The sequence below is a fragment of the Erpetoichthys calabaricus genome, chromosome 5 (genome assembly GCF_900747795.2).
Source record: "Erpetoichthys calabaricus chromosome 5, fErpCal1.3, whole genome shotgun sequence".
NCBI classification, from domain to species: domain Eukaryota; kingdom Metazoa; phylum Chordata; class Cladistia; order Polypteriformes; family Polypteridae; genus Erpetoichthys; species Erpetoichthys calabaricus.
In genome coordinates, this window is record NC_041398.2 from 203,719,197 (window position 1) to 203,736,735 (window position 17,539).

At 36.2% G+C, this 17,539-nt stretch overlaps 1 protein-coding gene across 3 annotated transcripts in view; it reads left to right on the forward strand.

Moving 5' to 3' along the window:
• qng1 (Q-nucleotide N-glycosylase 1) overlaps positions 1–17,539 on the forward strand; it is a 39,031-nt gene that overhangs the window by 13,448 nt on the left and 8,044 nt on the right. For all 3 annotated transcript variants that reach the window (XM_028802422.2, XM_028802421.2, XM_028802423.2), the window contains exons 3-4: positions 2,567–2,823; positions 6,786–6,981. In XM_028802422.2, coding sequence (XP_028658255.1) covers positions 2,567–2,823; positions 6,786–6,981 — 453 coding nt within the window. The remainder of the gene's footprint in view (positions 1–2,566; positions 2,824–6,785; positions 6,982–17,539) is intronic.

Sequence of the window (17,539 nt, forward strand, 5' to 3'; positions counted from 1 at the left end):
TCATTGTGGTAATGTACAGGACCAAAATTAGAAAAAAGTTGTCTGTGTCCAAATATTTATGGACCTAACTGTATCTTTGGTGAGCTTGTTGAGGAGACCCTGGAGTAGTGGAGATATGCTCTAGAGAGGAGAGAAATGAAGGTCAGTAGGAACAAGACAGAATACATTTGTGTAAATGAGAGGGAGGTCAGTGGAATGGTGAGGATGCAGGGAGTAGAGTTGGTGAAGGTAGATGAGTTTAAATTCTTGGGATCAACAGTACAGAGTAATGGGGAGTGTGGAGAGAGCTGAAAAAGAGAGTGCAGGCAGGGTGGAATGGGTGGAGAAGAGTGTCAGAAGTAATTTGTGACAGACGGGTATCGGCAAGAGTGAAAGAGAAGGTCTACAGGTCTGTAAGATCAGCTATGTTATATGGGTTAGAGACCTTGGCACTGAACAAAAAACAGGAAACAGAGCTGGAGGTGGCAGAGTTAAAGATGTTAAAATTTGCATTGGGTGTGAAAAGAGTAAGGCCCAAGAGAAGGTTTATGGATGTGATGAGAGAGGACACACAGGTGGTGGTTGTAACAGAGCAAGATTCAGAGGACAGGAAGATATGGAAAAAGATGATCTGCTGTGGCGACCCCTAATGGGAGCAGCCAAAGGAAGAAGAATAAGAAGACTCCTAGCAGGAGGATTCGCATGTGCCATCAATCCACTGCAGATGGTCCAAAATGCAGTGCCCCAACTTGTATTCAACCAGCCAAGACGAGTGCATGTCCCTATTCTCTTCAGGTCACTACATTGGCTCCCTATAGCCTCACATATGAAGTTTATATTCTTGATGCTTGTCTACAGAGTAGTCAACACATCCGTTCCAGTCAGTTTGCTTTTTTTAACCATTAATGCAAAGGTGGAGAGAAAGATTTGCTGTTGCTTACAAGAGATATGAGACAAACATTACTTCAGACAAAGTGCTATATAAATGTAATGAATTATTATAATTATTTTAGAATAACAATATTACCAAGAAAACTGGATAAATACAGAATGTGTGTATTTTGAGGATTTTTACTAAATTATATATGCGCAGTATTAATGTGGTGGAAGGTTATTCAGGTATTTCCTGTAGGAGAGTATAATAAGCTTACTTTTATGTTCACCGGTGAGTTAATCAAAATTACTTTATCTGTAGCTCTTGACTACCTAAAATATGTGGCATATGTCTGTTATATCTCGTGTTATATAGTGTTTTTAAGCCATTTACCAAAGTATTGCTGTAGTAATTGGTAGAGAGATTAATGAGAGAGCAATTACAAAAAATTATTAACTAATTGTGTTTGCCAGTAAACAAACATGCCCAAGAATGTAAATAAAGAATTCCACATCAGTATCATCCGGTTATCACAAAATAAACTGTTGTAACTGTTGACCATTATATTGTTACAGAATGACTACAATCAAGTGTTTTAAATTTGTAAACAATATGCAGTTACTTTTAGTGTATTTGATAATTCCCTCGTCATGGATGCGAATATAAAAAAGAAAGAGAAACCGCACAGAAATAGCAGCAACAACAACAACATTTATTTATATAGCACATTTTCATACAAATAATGTAGCTCAAAGTGCTTTACATGATTAAGAAAAGAAAAATAAAAGACAAAGTAAGAATTAAAATAAAACAACATTAATTAACAGAATAAGAGTAAGATCCGATGGCCAGGGAGGACAGAAAAAAAAAAAAAAAAACTCCAGACGTCTGGAGAGAAAAAAATAAAATCTGCAGGGGTTCCAGACCATGAGACCGCCCAGCCCCCTCTGGGCAAAGCACTGCTTTGACTTTGGGTACCATCAGTTTACAAAACCGAGCAAAAATGTGCATACACATGATTTGAGGATGCCGTGAAAATGTACGTGGTATGACGCCAAGTTTAGTTTTTGTACAGTTTTTCAGCATTGAAACAGGCATATTCAACACTTCCGTGCATATGCACCATTTATAAATGAGACCCCTGGTGTTGTCAACAGCGACACTAAATAATGACAGCTCAGTCTTGAGAATCTGCCGTAGAGTGCAAAGAACTTTTGCACTCATGCTGGACCTGCTATAGTGTAGATACCCCAAAGTGCATTTTAGTTGAGAAAAGTGGTTAAAACCGGAAGTACTTCATCTGATATTTATTTATTTATATTTTTTTTTTTGTAAACTTATGTATAGTAAATGATTAGTTGAACAACTTTGCTCATAAAGATCACAAAAAGAAGTTAATTATCTGTGGAAGTACTTCATTGTGCAATGTGACGGCTTTTGTCAAAATATTTTTTATTTAAAACTATTTATTTGCATAAGATTACTTTATGCTTGAAAAGTATGCTTATGTTTTGTCAGCAGGACTCGTAATATACTTTTTTTTTGGTTTGGTGTGCATTTTACTAAACAGTATTGAATTGTTTATTGAAACATAGACATTCAGTGGTTTTCAAATGTTTCCAGGCTTATTAAACAGGTACAGTATTAAAGAAGAAATAAAGCAAGCAATGGCAATTTCTTAATTCAGACATCAATGGTTCTTAATATTTTTAGGTATTCCAATCACAGAAGCATCTTACTTTGCAAATATGACTCTGGATGAGTTGAAACACGTCCTGCGCTCAGACAATGATGTGCCAATGCCCATGATTGAAGAAAGGCATCGTGTTCTTAATGAGAGTGGAAAAATACTGCTTGAACATGGAGGCTGCCTGCGAAAGTTTTTGAGCCAAGGTGGCAGAAAAACCCAACAGCTGATAAAGTTTATTGTGGACAATGTGCCATCTTACAGAGATGAAGCATGTTTTGAGGTAAAATTGAAGTAGATACAATTGATGTTGCATTCATGCACACTTAGGTATATTAAACTGTAAATGTCAACAACGTATGCATTTCTTGTAATTCTGCTCTACTCATCAAGTGCAGTAACAGGTTGTTTTAAAACTCTGGGTACTCCCAGTGCTTCTTAAAATAATCTAATTAAGGGTTGCATTTAATTAAAAATTTTATAATGCAAACTTAAAAACAAAATTAATTTATCACTTAGCTGCTATTTATACATTATGCTGCTGCAGTCTCTGCCAAATAAAACATTTTTGTCTGCACTGTGATGGCTGCTATTGGAAACTTAAAGCAAAATGATATAAACAATATATAAGAAATGAACTCAAGTTGTCTGTACACAAATTATACGTTGTCTTGTGTTTCTTTGAAATATGCTAAAAAAAAGTGTTTATTGCACATATATTTTTCCAGTCTCTTAGACAGAGCAAACTGGTGACTTGTTTTACATTGTGAAGGGTTGTATTTCCAAAATCCAGAGTTTACTATAAACAGTAAATCAAGAGTAAAGGCTGCTCAACTCTGCAACTTCAGTGAAGTGTTTTATTAGGTCAAGTAACATGCCTAGATACCTGTTGCCTGCTTTAGAATAAAAAGATTTTTTTTTGTAATTTGTGTTGATTTACAATTTTGTGTTTATCATTTGCCTGCCCAGTTTTATTATTTTTGTTTTCAATGTATTCAAAAATGTAAAATGTATTTATATGTTTATGATAGCAGTTTTGAAAAAGAATCTGATAGGTTACAATTACATTACATCTGAAACCTTCTTTTCATAGATTATTTAATATAATGAAAGCCCCATCCTTCCCCATGTAATACATAATCGAGATGATGTGTACAATGTATGACGTTTTAGAGATATGATGAAATATAATATAATGCCAGACAGTTGATTATTCCATGAATAAACATACAGATTGGTTTACTGTTATATGGCAACAATTACCATTTGTTCAAGTGTTCTAAGTCTTCTTTGGTTCTGCCAATTGATGTATGGTTTAGAGATTTTTATACACATTTATTACACTACATTCCCGAAAACGTTTACTTGGTATGTAGTCAAATCATTTCAGTACTCATTGAATTATGTCATGCTGCTTTTTTTGTGTATTTAAATATGTAAAACAGAAAAGAGACTACAGCACACTTTCGTAATCTAGAACAATTGTTGAGTTGAAAATAATTTATTTTGTTTAGCTTTCCAAACAACTTTGAGGTGTCAAATAGTATTTTCCCATGCCATAATAGCTGCAGATGTGTAGTCCTTCTGTTAGTTATTGCACCCATTGCATTTTTGCCAGGCCAATTAATTTTATTTCCAAATTGGAGATTTGATAGCAGTAATGTAACTTTTAGAGTAGCAGGTAATCTGTTGGTTTGTGGAGAAGTTATTTTAGTATACATTTAGGGCAGCACTAGGTTTGTAATGTTAAATGAATGTCACTTGAAAGAAAGATAAAGGATTGCCTTTGTTACCCACAAAATGTACATTTCTTTGTTCTAGTCAACAAAACAGAAGATTATAAAGACATACACACATTAAAATAATTGTACGCACTGTCTTCATTGTAAAAACAGTCAGCCTGTCCCCACTGCCTTCACAGAGACTTTTCTCTTTTTTTGCAAACTAGACAGCTGTCTTTGTTTTGTTTTGTTTTTTTTACCCCTGCAAGGACCATAAAAACAGATGGTCACCTAGCTGCAGATCATTGCAGGATGCCCTCTCTAATTCTTATCAAGATTTTCATTGAGCGAGTGAAACCAGGTGGTTGTATTACAAGAATCACCATCAATCTTTGCCAGGGTTCCAGTGGAACAGTTATCAACACCTATGGTGTCTGATAACACACAAAGGGTTCTCATAATAGATGACCCCCATTACAATCAAGGCAAACTTCTCTGTAGTCTTTCATTTTGAAACCATTGCTAGAAGATTATAGTATAGCCCATTATACCACAGGTTGCTGAGCATCACACACAATTTCAATAAATTGTACTCTTTTGAAACATAGACCACAACAAATATAAGAACAATAAGAGCACTAAATGCATATGAGACAGCAGCCTTATTTACTTTATTGTCACCTTTTTTTGGCATATACACAATATATGAATTGTGAATTTCCCATCGGGATTAATAAAGTATCTATCTATCTATCTATCTATCTATCTATCTATCTATCTATCTATCTATCTATCTATCTATCTATCTATCTATCTATATACCGTATGTGTTGTGTCCACTCAAACTTTTCCCACCCCTTTTGCTTACATGCATAGGCAAGTTTTTTATACCAGATGAAATCTTGTATTAATGCAATTGTAGAGTCACACAACCTATTTTTGACTACACTCTATTGTTTTTGGTTCTCGTTTTTTTTTTCTGCTGCCTATAAAACAACTATTTCAGATTAGCTGAACCAATGAAACTGAACAGTAATGTTAAGAGGTCAGTGTCATAGTTACCTCATGGTCATCCTGGAATTCTTTTCATACAGTTTATTATGTCCTCTTTTATTCATCATTATTATAAATTATAAACATTACTTTGGTACCGCTTTTGCAATATAATTTTGTTTGGAATGAATGCAGTCACTTTGGATTACTGTTCTGCATGAAATTCATGTAATTTCAGTGCTCTTTCCCTCTATTGTTCGATTCAGTGTATAAAATATAGACAGTGCCTTCTAGATTTTAGTTTTTAAGACAATCTGATCATGAATTTTCTAAGTGATTTTAAAGCTATCAGTTATCCATATCATATTCACCTGAGGTCACATACCCATTTATCTAAGAAGGGTTCTGCAACTAACAGGATAAACTGTTTCTGAGGGAGTGTGGATGTGATGGACCTAAGATCACTTCTTCACAGCTTCAGGTTATCTATGAGACAAAGTCTAGTTTATTTCTAATATTTGCTTATAAAGAAATAAAGTTTGAATGATTCTGTGCTAATGATTTTTGTATTATATGTGTATACATTATTAATATGGTGGTAAATTAAAACAGAGCCTCACCAGATTGTCCTGTGCTGATAACACTGTTATGCTTTTTACTTTAGCATCAGTTCTGGACTGTGTATGTTTGCAGAGAATGTGATTCTCAAAGTGCACATTACACAGTGGTTACATTATTGAAATTGCATAAAAAAGGTTTTTTTTTTCTTTTTCTCTTTGTAACTATTTACTAAGCAAATGTTGAACTTTACTCAAAGTATGAGGCAGTATGTAAGGTAAACATGATTGCACAAATTAATTATTTGGAGGCACTGTTGCAAAGAAGAAATGTACTGTTTAGTATTTTTTTTTTCAATTGGTTGTATTGTAATTAAAATCAGTTATACATGTTTTGTCAAGTCGCATTGACACTACTCAAAAGTTACTTGCTACTTTCTAGTTGCATTTTATATAGTATAATCCTCCAAAACACTGCAAAGTGAAATTAACAGTAAGTAGAATAAGTGAGAGGAAACATAAATGGGAACATGATCTGAAAGATATGTGCATGGTCACTAATGGCTCCAATGTCAAACTATTTACAAATTTTATGTGGTATAATTGCTTTGGATTTTTGTAGCTGTATTCTGAAAAAGGTGTTGTCTTAAGCGACATATTACTGAGCAATGCATCCATCCATCCATCCATTTTCCAACCCGCTGAATCCGAACACAGGGTCACGGGGGTCTGTGGAGCCAATCCCAGCCAACACAGGGCACAAGGCAGGAAACAATCCTGGGCAGGGTGCCAACCCACCACAGTGAGCAATGCATGATGTATGAAATTATACTGTTTAGCATCAGGCATAACATGGAAATATTGAGGTCAAGAAATGTATGTGTGATTTGTTCAGAAATCATTTAGAGAAGTAAAACATGTATTTTATGCTCCAAGTTTGTACATCGATTCCAATATGTATATTTCCTTCGCAGGGTAAACGAATTGCATTTTACAAGAGAGCTCAGATCCTTTTGGCAGATTTCTGGGGAATATTAGAAGCCAAAGGAGAGGCTGCCCTTCCTGACATAAATTATCTTACCATGTTTGCTGATTACAGAGTTCCTCAAGCACTGGTATATTTCGGAGCTCTGCAATACTCGGATAAGCTAATGAAAACCCTCAAGGAAGGTTAGTTACATTTTTTGCTTTCATGTAGAATGAACTATCAGACCATGATGGTTTTTATTTAACTCAAACCTGTTTTTATTCAGAATGTATGTTATCTTTGTGTTCTCTTTAGAATCTAGATTTTTTTTTCCAATGAATCATTCCATGTCAGATTGTTGTCTCTGTGTAGTCTACGCCTTCTCCCTTTGTCTATGTCACTTAATTCTCCAGGTACACCAGTTTTCCTCTCACATCCTTACAGATATACAGGTTAACTTAACCGGTGACTATAAATTGGCCCCAGTGTAAATGATTGTGGGTGTTTTCTATGCTATGCACCGGTGCCAGCTCTCTGTGAATGTAAAGTGGATTTAAGAATGCATAATTTATGTTCAGTCTGTGTCAAAAATAATAGTTGCGTGCTGAAGCAGTGGTGTAATATTTTTGAAAAACAGCATACATAACAGGTGACATGTTGGCAAGGCATTTTTCCAAAACTGGACTCTAAAGGATCTTAGATGGCAGTTTTCGCTGATAATGGAAGACACCACTGCATTGGATTCTGATAGTTTCATTATGATCCCTTTTTAGTAACAGAAGATAAAGTTTGATTATCTTGTCTACTGTTTCCTGCTGACAGTGCGCAGCATATTCACGTAAGGGAATTTACAATTAGGATTACTATTTAAATTTGATATTTGATATACTTATTATTTGATCTCCTGTATTTTCTTGACATTATAGTATTCTTAGATTTTACTACTCTCCCAACATTTTTTTTTTGGTTTTCTGATCTCTTGTGCTGTGACTATATGCGAGTTATGGCCATGTATGCACATAGACTTTATAATGAAATAAATCTTATGTGAAATTGCTGCATCAGACATAACCCAGTAGTCTTTGATGGAGTCAGCACAGTAGAGGGCACTGCCAAGAGAGAGACAACAAACCGTAGGTGTAGAATCTCAGTTAGGAGCTTCCTGGATGCTTTATTTATAACAATCCTTAACATTGTGTGTCAGGTTAAAAAAATATAACTTTCTTGTAGCTGTGGTGTGCTGATTTTAATCTCACATTCATATTAAAAAAGTTCAGTATGAGCATTTTTTGTGTATTATGCAGAGTATGCTGTGGGGTATATGGTTTATTAGGGGCTATGTTAAGTGCTATGTTTTGTCTCCTTTCATTTCCTCTTCTCTCTTTCATTGCTATCTTTATCTATAGAGTTAGACATAAGATTCAGACTTTAATGTTAAACTAAACAGTTGATTTCAAAATTTATTGATTTTCAAAATAATCAAGACATACCATTTTAGCAAAATTTCAAGGCCCTATGAAACACTAAAGCAGTCATCCACATAATAAAAACAGATGTCCAGTGACATGTTTAAATTTGGAGCTGTGACTGAAGTTGTATAATTTTAAATTGTATTAATAGGTTTAGTAGAGATGTAAAGAGAAGTGTAGTGTTTTATAGGGTTGTTTTAAACTCGGCAACTGAAAACATAATTGTAATATCCTGGTTTAAGTACTGCTTTAGGAAGGTTGTGGGGATTGTTTTGTAAATCTTGATTAAGGTGTTAACACTCTTAGCATCATTTTTGTCCTAGGACAAATTAGCCAAAAACAGCAATTTTTTTTTTTTCAACATGAAAAATTTATTACATGCAACAGAAACATGACAGTACCAAAACATAAATGCAGTGGAAAAGCCAAGTCTAGTATTCTACTGTACTGGTGCAGATTTAGTACATGTCCTTTGTGTGATATGTTTTGAGACAGTCACTAGTGCTCAGCCCAATGTTGTAATCGGGACAGCAGAAGTGTGTTTCTTTGCACACTTTTGTTATACTTTTTTTTTCTGCTTGCACATGAGATTGTGCAGGTCAGGCTCTGACATTCTACCATCAATGAGCCCTTTATTTTATTACATTCTACCACAGTATAAGACTTAATGACTTCCACCATTTTCCCAGACACGAACATTGATAGTTGCCACATTGTGAATAGTGCTTAGGGGGCTAATATCTTTACTATTGATATTAATTAGAAGCAAATAACATTCCATACAATCAAGTCAAACTTAACAAAGCAACATTCAACACCTTGCTCCCCAAACCCCCACCCCCCCTTTTCCTTTTTATCATGCAGCTACTGTCACACCAAGCGCAGTGGTAAAGCTTCATGCAACCAAATGCACTGGGCATATCATAGCCGTTCGGTCATGCAGTGCCGTACCATAGCATGCATCAGTCTGAGTATTGGTTCACATTGCCATCACTATCACTTGATTCAAGAAATGGTTCCATTTCATTTCATTCTAAAACTAGTTTTACTGCTTTTAATTTACCATTATGTTTTTTGTTGGAGGCTCCACCCCATTCAGGAATATTGATGTGTCACTATAAAGTGGCACAATGAATAGAAATAGTCATGATTTTTACAGCATGATGTTCTCCCATCCACAAGACAGCAGCAGAACACAATCCCAAGTTTTATTCAGGCTTAACAATCCTCTTTAATAAAATCCCTGTGTGCGTCCAGGTGTCTGTGTGTGTGTGTGTGTCTTCTGGTGAAGTGCGCGTGCGCGGGGCACGGTGCGATGTGCGATATTACTGTCAGAGACAGTTGCAGGCGTTTTACGGAAATACAAACCAGTATTACTGCGAGAGGAAATTAAAGGTACACAATACAGTGACTCATATTACAGCCACATACAAGCCAGTATTTTACAAGCCAGGAGATTAAAGGCATATTACCGCCAGAGAAAATTAAAGGTATATTACGGACGTACAAGCCAGCGGATGTACAAGACAGTATTACTGTCACAGAAAATTAAAGACACACAATACACGATGGCAGCCCACGAAGAACGGTCAGCTCAGCAAGTAAACATCAAGAAAAGAAAGAAAAATACGACCAACAAAAAGAATGAGGTCAAAGTCCCTTGCCATTTAATATAGACTGTTCCTACTAATGTTTATGCACTACTGTTCTAGCGCCCGTTATTGTAACAGGCTAAATGACTAGTATAAAATATAAATTATTACATATTACTATAAGCCTGACTTGGGTTCAAGAGTAATTACATAGAATTCTAAGCCTGAGTGTCCTCAGGGTTTAATGCCAAGGAAGTTAAATTACTTCATTATCACTAGTAGTGTTCAGTATAAAAAATCTTTAATGGTAACTAATGGAAAAATGTTTTTTTTATTTCTTTGATTTTTTTATTAATTGCATTAAATATCATTAGTGTATAAGTATATAAGAGCATCATTGCATTTGTCAAATGCATATTTAAATAAAGGGTTACTAAATTATTCTATTTTAAATGTGCATAGTAATGACAACACATTAAAGTGGAATTCTAAAACAGTTACAACACCTTTAGAGTCCATATTTTTACTATAGCTTGTGAGATAAGAGTGTACATAAGATTACATAAGAAAAAGAAAAGACACTCTCTGCAGTAACTCATGACAGAACAGACTTCGTAATATATGAACCAGTCCGTAATCCTAGAGCTCCAGTGCTTTTCAGTCAGTAGAGTAGTGGAAATTTTGGCAGTGGCCAACTTGCCCCTGTCTTCTACTTCTGAAACAGCTTTTCTTTTTAATTAGGAATGTTTCTTATTTAGGATAAATGGCATATGTCTGTATCTAAATGCTTGTAAACTATGTAATTATGTAAGAAAGAATATACAGTAGACCCCCGCGAAGTTGCGGTTCAGGGTTCGTGGACTCGGTCGTTCGCGGATTTTTCCTTAGAACCTAACTATTAATTGTTAGCGGAAAGCGCAAGTATTCCCCACAATTTTTTGTGGCTTTTTTTGTGGCCATACTGTGCTGTAGAGAGAACAGGAAGCAACCGCTGAGGGAAACGCGGTTTGGGATGGTGAAAGTAGCCAATCTGAGAGCGTTATTCATTTCTCCTTGCAGCTGATTGACTGCTGCCCTGTGATGTGTCTCCAGCTGAGTGTCCTCGTGTTTTCCATTTTGTTACTGTATTCATTTTGTTATTCTTAAATGCACAAGATGTCACCGAAACGCCCTGCGCCTTCTAAGGCTATTGGCACTGAACCTAAGCGCCAGAAGAAGTTTAAAACACTCCAGGAGGAGGTTGAACTACTGGATTTGCTCCGGGAACTAAAAGGTTATGCTGCAGTAGCGCGTCACTATGGTATTAATGAAAGCAACGCACGCTACATAAAGAAGAACGAAGCAGCGATCAGGAGTACCATATCTAAGTTTCTGTGATAGTGCCAAAAAGGTAACGATCGTAAGGAATAAAAATATCGTCTGGATGGAATCTGCCTTGGCATTGTGGATCACCGACTGCAGGAAGAAGAACATCCCCTTGGATGGTAATATCATCCGTGAGAAAGCACGGAAATTGTACCAGCAGTACGCTACAGGAGACAATGTAGCAACTTCCCATCACAATGTTCCTGAAACCTATAAAGAAAAGCCAGCATGAAACCCCACCAGAAGAAGACCCATCCAAAGATAAGACTCCTCCTGAAGTGCCTGAATAAGAGGCGCCACCCGAGGAGTTTTAAATCCTCTGCATCGTACTGCACAGCTACTTCATCATCATCATCAATATCATTCATCATTGGTGAGTACCCATACATTTTACTGTATTTTAATTATATTAAATTATTATGCATTTACTCTACTTATAACAAAGAAAACGACAGCGTATACCAAAGAAAACGCGCTTGCATGAATTACAGTACGTATAGCGGTAACATCGGTATTTTACATTCTAGCACCGCGGGAGACGTAGCAGTACAGTACTGTACAGTATATGGGTTTACCTTTATATTCTGTTTTTAGGTAATGTACTAAAGTAATTTTTTAGGTAATGTATTAAATGTATTAAGCTGAGTTTGCAATGAAATTAAAGTGGTTTGAGGGCATACTGTATTTAGGGTTTAAACTATAAAAATAGGCATTTTTTAACCACATCCAAAAGTTGCGGTTTTTCACAATTTGCGGGTGCTCTAGGAACGTAACCCCTGCAAATTTTGGGGGTGTACTGTACTGAAAAAAATATAAACTTTGAAAAACAAAGTTATTTAATTATCCTGTCATTGGTAGGATAATTAAATAAGTCATTCAGTTAAGTCTTTGGAGGTTTGTGTGATTGTTACACCTAAATTGATGAATTAATGTGAGAAGATGAATGGAAATTGTGTTTAGACTGATGAGCTGAAGCAGTCCCAGGAAATAATATACTTTTCCTCAGAATCAAAGAAGCTTGACAACCACCGTAATACATTATTTAGTTCTCTGCATAATGTTAATCATTTTGGCCTTTTCAACTCTTTTTACTCTTTTTATGCCTTATTTGTCAGCTTTCAGAAAAATATCATAAAAGACAAAAGGTTTAATACAATAGGCACAGCAGGTATTGTCAGTTATTCTAACTGATCACTGTTCTCCTAAAGAGAGCTAGGGGGATCATCAGCTTCAAGCAGCTGATGTTCTGCTGGATGAGTGTTTGATTCACTAAAGTGGAGGTAGCTGGGGGAGTCAGTGAAACATATTTTCTTGAAATTGATATGCCTGCATCAGACTCAACTTCCTTATGCACTATAGTTGTTTTTTACAAGAGTGATGGCACAACAGTCCTTTCTTAAAATAAACTTCACCCAGAGTCAGGTGATATCACTGGCATAGAGCTAGAAGTCACACAGAGCAACATAATGACAATAATAATTCTTTACATTTATATAGTGCTTTCCTCACTACTCAAAGCACTCTCCACGCAAGGAGGACCTGGTACACAAACCAATGATCTTCTTACTGTGGTACAGCAGCACTACTATTGCGCCATCTGTGTGGTAAAACTGAGAAATGCACACTTAGATTTAAGGAAAGGTTTTAAGTTTGATATTTTAGATCAGAGTTTACTTCTAGATACAGACAACAGATTAAAACTTCTATGTCTAAATAGGCGCATCAGAGCAAGGAAGACTTGTGGTTACAAAGCTTTCTTGGTCTAACAAAGTCTGCAGAAATGTTGTCAGGTGAAATTCAGAAGACTAGGTAAATATTTGCCTTTAAATGATAGCTGATGGAGCTATCAGTAAAACGTCTGTAGCCTAACTGAGCAACTGAAATTACTTCCAGCCTTATACCCTCACTGAAATAAAGATTTTTGAGTTAATTTGGGAAGCAAAGTCCATTTGGCTTGCTGCAAAAAAATGAAAAAGTGTACAATATCTGCATGTCATGTCATTGTTTCAGCAGAAAATGCAGTGTATGTCATTGGAAATCTAACTAGAAGAGACAAAGCCCTTTTATCCTACAGAAGAGACTGTCATTCTTTCAGTTGTACTTTAATGTTAATAGATTTACCATACTTTCTTATTCAACTTGTTTTTGTTTAACTTTTTTGGTGATTTTGACCTGTTTCAGGTTAGGGACAAAAAATGATCAAAATTAAAAATTTGGTGAAAACTTTATTTTTTGCCAAAAGTATGCCTCATTTTCATTTTGCAGGAGTCAAAAATATTGTTACAGGGACCAGTTGGAAATTATTTTATATTACTTTAATACTTTGCTGATATATAGAAATGTTAATTAGAATAGTATGACTAACCAAATTCTGAGTTTAATTTCCTAATTCTGCATCTTTCTTAGTTTTACTGTAGTAACTTCTTTAACATCTCTCATAGCTTTTGGACTACTTGTAATTGTCTCATTACATTTTCATAAACAACTAAGCAGTAGGAAGCTGACAACAATGTTCTCCTGCGCTGCAGAGCATGAACTTTCATAAATCCATCCATCCATTATCCAACCTGCTATATCCTAACTACAGGGTCACGGGGGTCTGCTGGAGCCAAACCCAGACAAAACAGGGCGCAAGGCAGGAAACAAACTCCAGGCAGGGCGCCAGCCCACCGCAGAGAGCGCACACACACACACACACCCACCAAGCACACAATGGGGACAATTTAGAATCGCCAATGCACCTAACCTGCATGTCTTTGGATTGTGGGAGGAAACCGGAACACCCAGAGGAAACCCACGCAGACACGGGGAGAACACAGGGAGAACCCGGGTCTCCTAACTGCGAGGCAGCAGCGCTACTGCGCCACCGTGCTGCCCACCTTCATAAATATTACATAAAAGTAATTACACTTGGAGATGTAATTAAGCATTTGTGGACTGATTCATTTTGCATAAAATTCAGGTCCAAAGCTAGAAACACCTTCTTAAAAGATATCCAGTGACTAAGCAACTTATTGATCACCTAGTTATTCATAGTAATTACACCTTTTATTGAATAGTCTACAGTTGTTAGGAGGCTGACAGGAGTTTTAGGAATCAGTCCTTGAGTGTGATAAATTGGGAAAATATCTTCGTTTTCTAGAAAATCAGGCTACGTTTGATTTATAAAATAACCAATCAGCAGCAAAATCTTATTAGTAAATCAATAAAACTCTGAAAGTATGTGCTTTAAAACTGAAAGCTATACATTTAATTTTTTAATTTAAATGTTATTTGTTAAAGAGGAAACAATTGCTCAGAAGCAGCGTTTCTATGCAAACACCTGTCTCTGATCTTTTAGTATCCAGCAACAGATTGTTCTCTTTAACTTTTTAAGCCTAGTTGTGTTTCCAAACTTTGAAGGCACTAATTCTCAAAAACATTCTACCTTTAAACTTCTTGCTATAAAAGACATTTTTATGTAATTTTTTATATGCCTTGTGATGATGTGCTCTGTGGTAGATACCATGTCAAAAAACCTTTACGTGAATAATCACAATAGGAGAACCAGTTGACAATTTCATGACTGTATTCTTACTCGCTTGAAAAGAGTTCTTTGTTTAGGAAAGTGAACTAGCCACGCACATGTAGATAGGGACCCATTATTGTAACGTAAACTCTAAGAGACAAAGTATTTTTTTTATATCACTGTTATTGAGTATTGTTTAATTTAATTTGTTTAATTTATTCTGCATTGCATACCATTTGTGCATATTTGTAAATTTATTTGATGTTTATGAAAGCACCCATTTTCAAATATCTGGTCATTTTTGGTTTTGGGCTTAAAAACTACTCCGCAGCATGCCCTTTTGGCAACAATATTTGTAGACAAAATATAGTAATACAACCAATTATGGGAGCTGTAAATGAAGACTAGAACAAAGATAAAGGTTTGGGGCACCCTTAGGTAAACCCCATATAATTGCAAAGGAAAATAACAAACATGATTTAACAGGCGTTCCGGAAAACGTGTTGATTAGACTGAAGGCATGATGGCGGTAGAGCTCTGGGGATCAGCACCCGGAACTGATGTCACTTGTCTTTCTGTCGCCGGTCTTCACGTTTGCAAAAGAAAGGAGAGGAGATGCATTAAGCAACAGTGCCGACCCTCAACTTGAGGTGAAATTACCATTAGATGAGCTATGAAGTTGACTCCCAAGTGCATGTGTATTTAACTCCACAGCCATAAACACACCAGTAGTTTCTAGTATGCTGCAAAATGCCAATGCTTATAAACACTTCAGTAGTTTTCATATTATTGGCAGATTTTGAGTATCAGCTAGATCTACAAGACAAATAAAGGAACAATGCTTGGTTTGATCTGCAAATTTTTTCAGTAAAAAGTAAAATGGACAATAAAGGTGATTCTGCAAAAAAAAGTCTAAAATAATATTGTTTTAAGTGCATCCTTAAACACACAGTTCAAGTTTTGATAAAATGCCATACCCCTTGCTCCCTTACAGCAGCAACATCTATTTATATAGCACGTTTATTCAGAAGTGTAGCTTGAAGTGCGTTATAAATACTAAAAGAAAACAATGACAAACGAAAAGCAGAAAAACAAATAAAACATACAAATGGAATGGTGAATGTGAGTGTAAATTAGGTTACAATTAATTCAGATGATTTGTTAAGTCTTTAATGGTTACAATGACAAGTCAGTGTTCAGTTTGATAACAACATATGCTATGGTCAGACAGCTAAGGAGGAAAACATAAACTTCAGCAGCAGAGATGGTGGAGAAAATAAGGCTTTTTTTTTTTTGTTCTTTATTTCGCCTTATGCAATTTCTTGTATTAGGAATTTGTTAGTTTTTCATATACCCCTTGGGGTCAGAGCGCAGGGTCAGCCATTGTACAGCGCCCCTGGAGCAATTGAAGGTTAAGGGCCTTGCTCAAGAGCCCAGCAGAGTAGGATCTGTTTTTGACAGTGGCAGGGATTCGAACTGGCAACCTTCAGGATGCCAGCGCAGATCCTCAGAGCCACCACTCCGCCCAATAAGGGGTTTTAAGTCCAATGGACCACCCAGCTGTACCTGGGCCTTCTAAAGACATAGTTATTGGCTATTATTAACATGTACCCAAAAACTACGAAGATTCAGTACAGTGAGTATTATTATGGCAATAATATCCTTCATTCATCTTTCCCAGGATCAAAGACCGCTGCAAAGTACTTTGACAAAGTGGCTGAGGTAACAAAGTGCCAGCACAGGAAACCAGGAAGAGATAAAAAAGACAAAAAAAAAACCTAAGGGATTACTAGCTGGAAAAATGAGCGATTAGGACTGCAGCCTACTAGTTAAACTCTTAAGAAACAGCCATACCTGCTGCTATGAGCAGATGTAAAACTTAAAATATGTCATTATGTCGTATTAATTTAAATGTTTTACAATTGATATACTACAAATAAATTATGAAATACACCAATTAAAAATCTGCTTTTAGCAGTTTTGTTAAATATTCAACAGTATCATTTGAATAAGAATGATGGTTCTTTATTGGTAAAATAATTCAGATTATTGGTATGTAAAAGCAAAAGGCTGCTTTGGCATTTTTTATTTATGCTTCACTAGTATTTTGTATGTTTGTTTCTCACAGTATGGAATACAGTAATCCCTCGCTATATCGCGTTTCAACTTTCGCAGCTTCACTCTATCGTGGATTTTATATGTAAGCATATTTAAATATATATCGCAGATTTTTTGCTGGTTCATGGGTTTCAGTTGGTTTGCCCAGTTGATTTCATACAAGGGACGCTATTGGCAGATGGCCGAGAAGCTACCCAATCAGAGCACGTATTACGTATTAAATAAAACTCAAATATATTGTGAGCAGGGGGGGCTGTTCGCACTCCTAGAGGATACGGACGCTCCTCAAAAAACACAGAAAGGACTACTTTCACATTGCTCCCATCCTTGCTGGGCTTACTTGTGGCTGCTTTGTCAAGCGATATGCTTCCCGCACGGTGCTTCGCATACTTAAAAGCCCAAACAGAACCTATTGATTTTTGATTGTTTGCTTTTCTCTCTCTCTCTCACTCTGACATTCTCTGCTCCTGACGGAGGGGGTGTGAGCAGGGGGGCTGTTCGTACCCCTAGAGGATACGGACGCTTGTCTAAAAAATGATGAAAGACTACCTTCACATTGCTCCCTTCTTTGCTGGGCTAACTTGCGGCTGCTTTGTCAAGCGATATGCTTCCCGCACGGTGCTTTGCATACTTAAAAGCTCGAACAGCACCTATCGGTTTTTGATTGTTTGCTTTTCTCTCTCTCTCTGACATTCTCTGCTCCTGATGC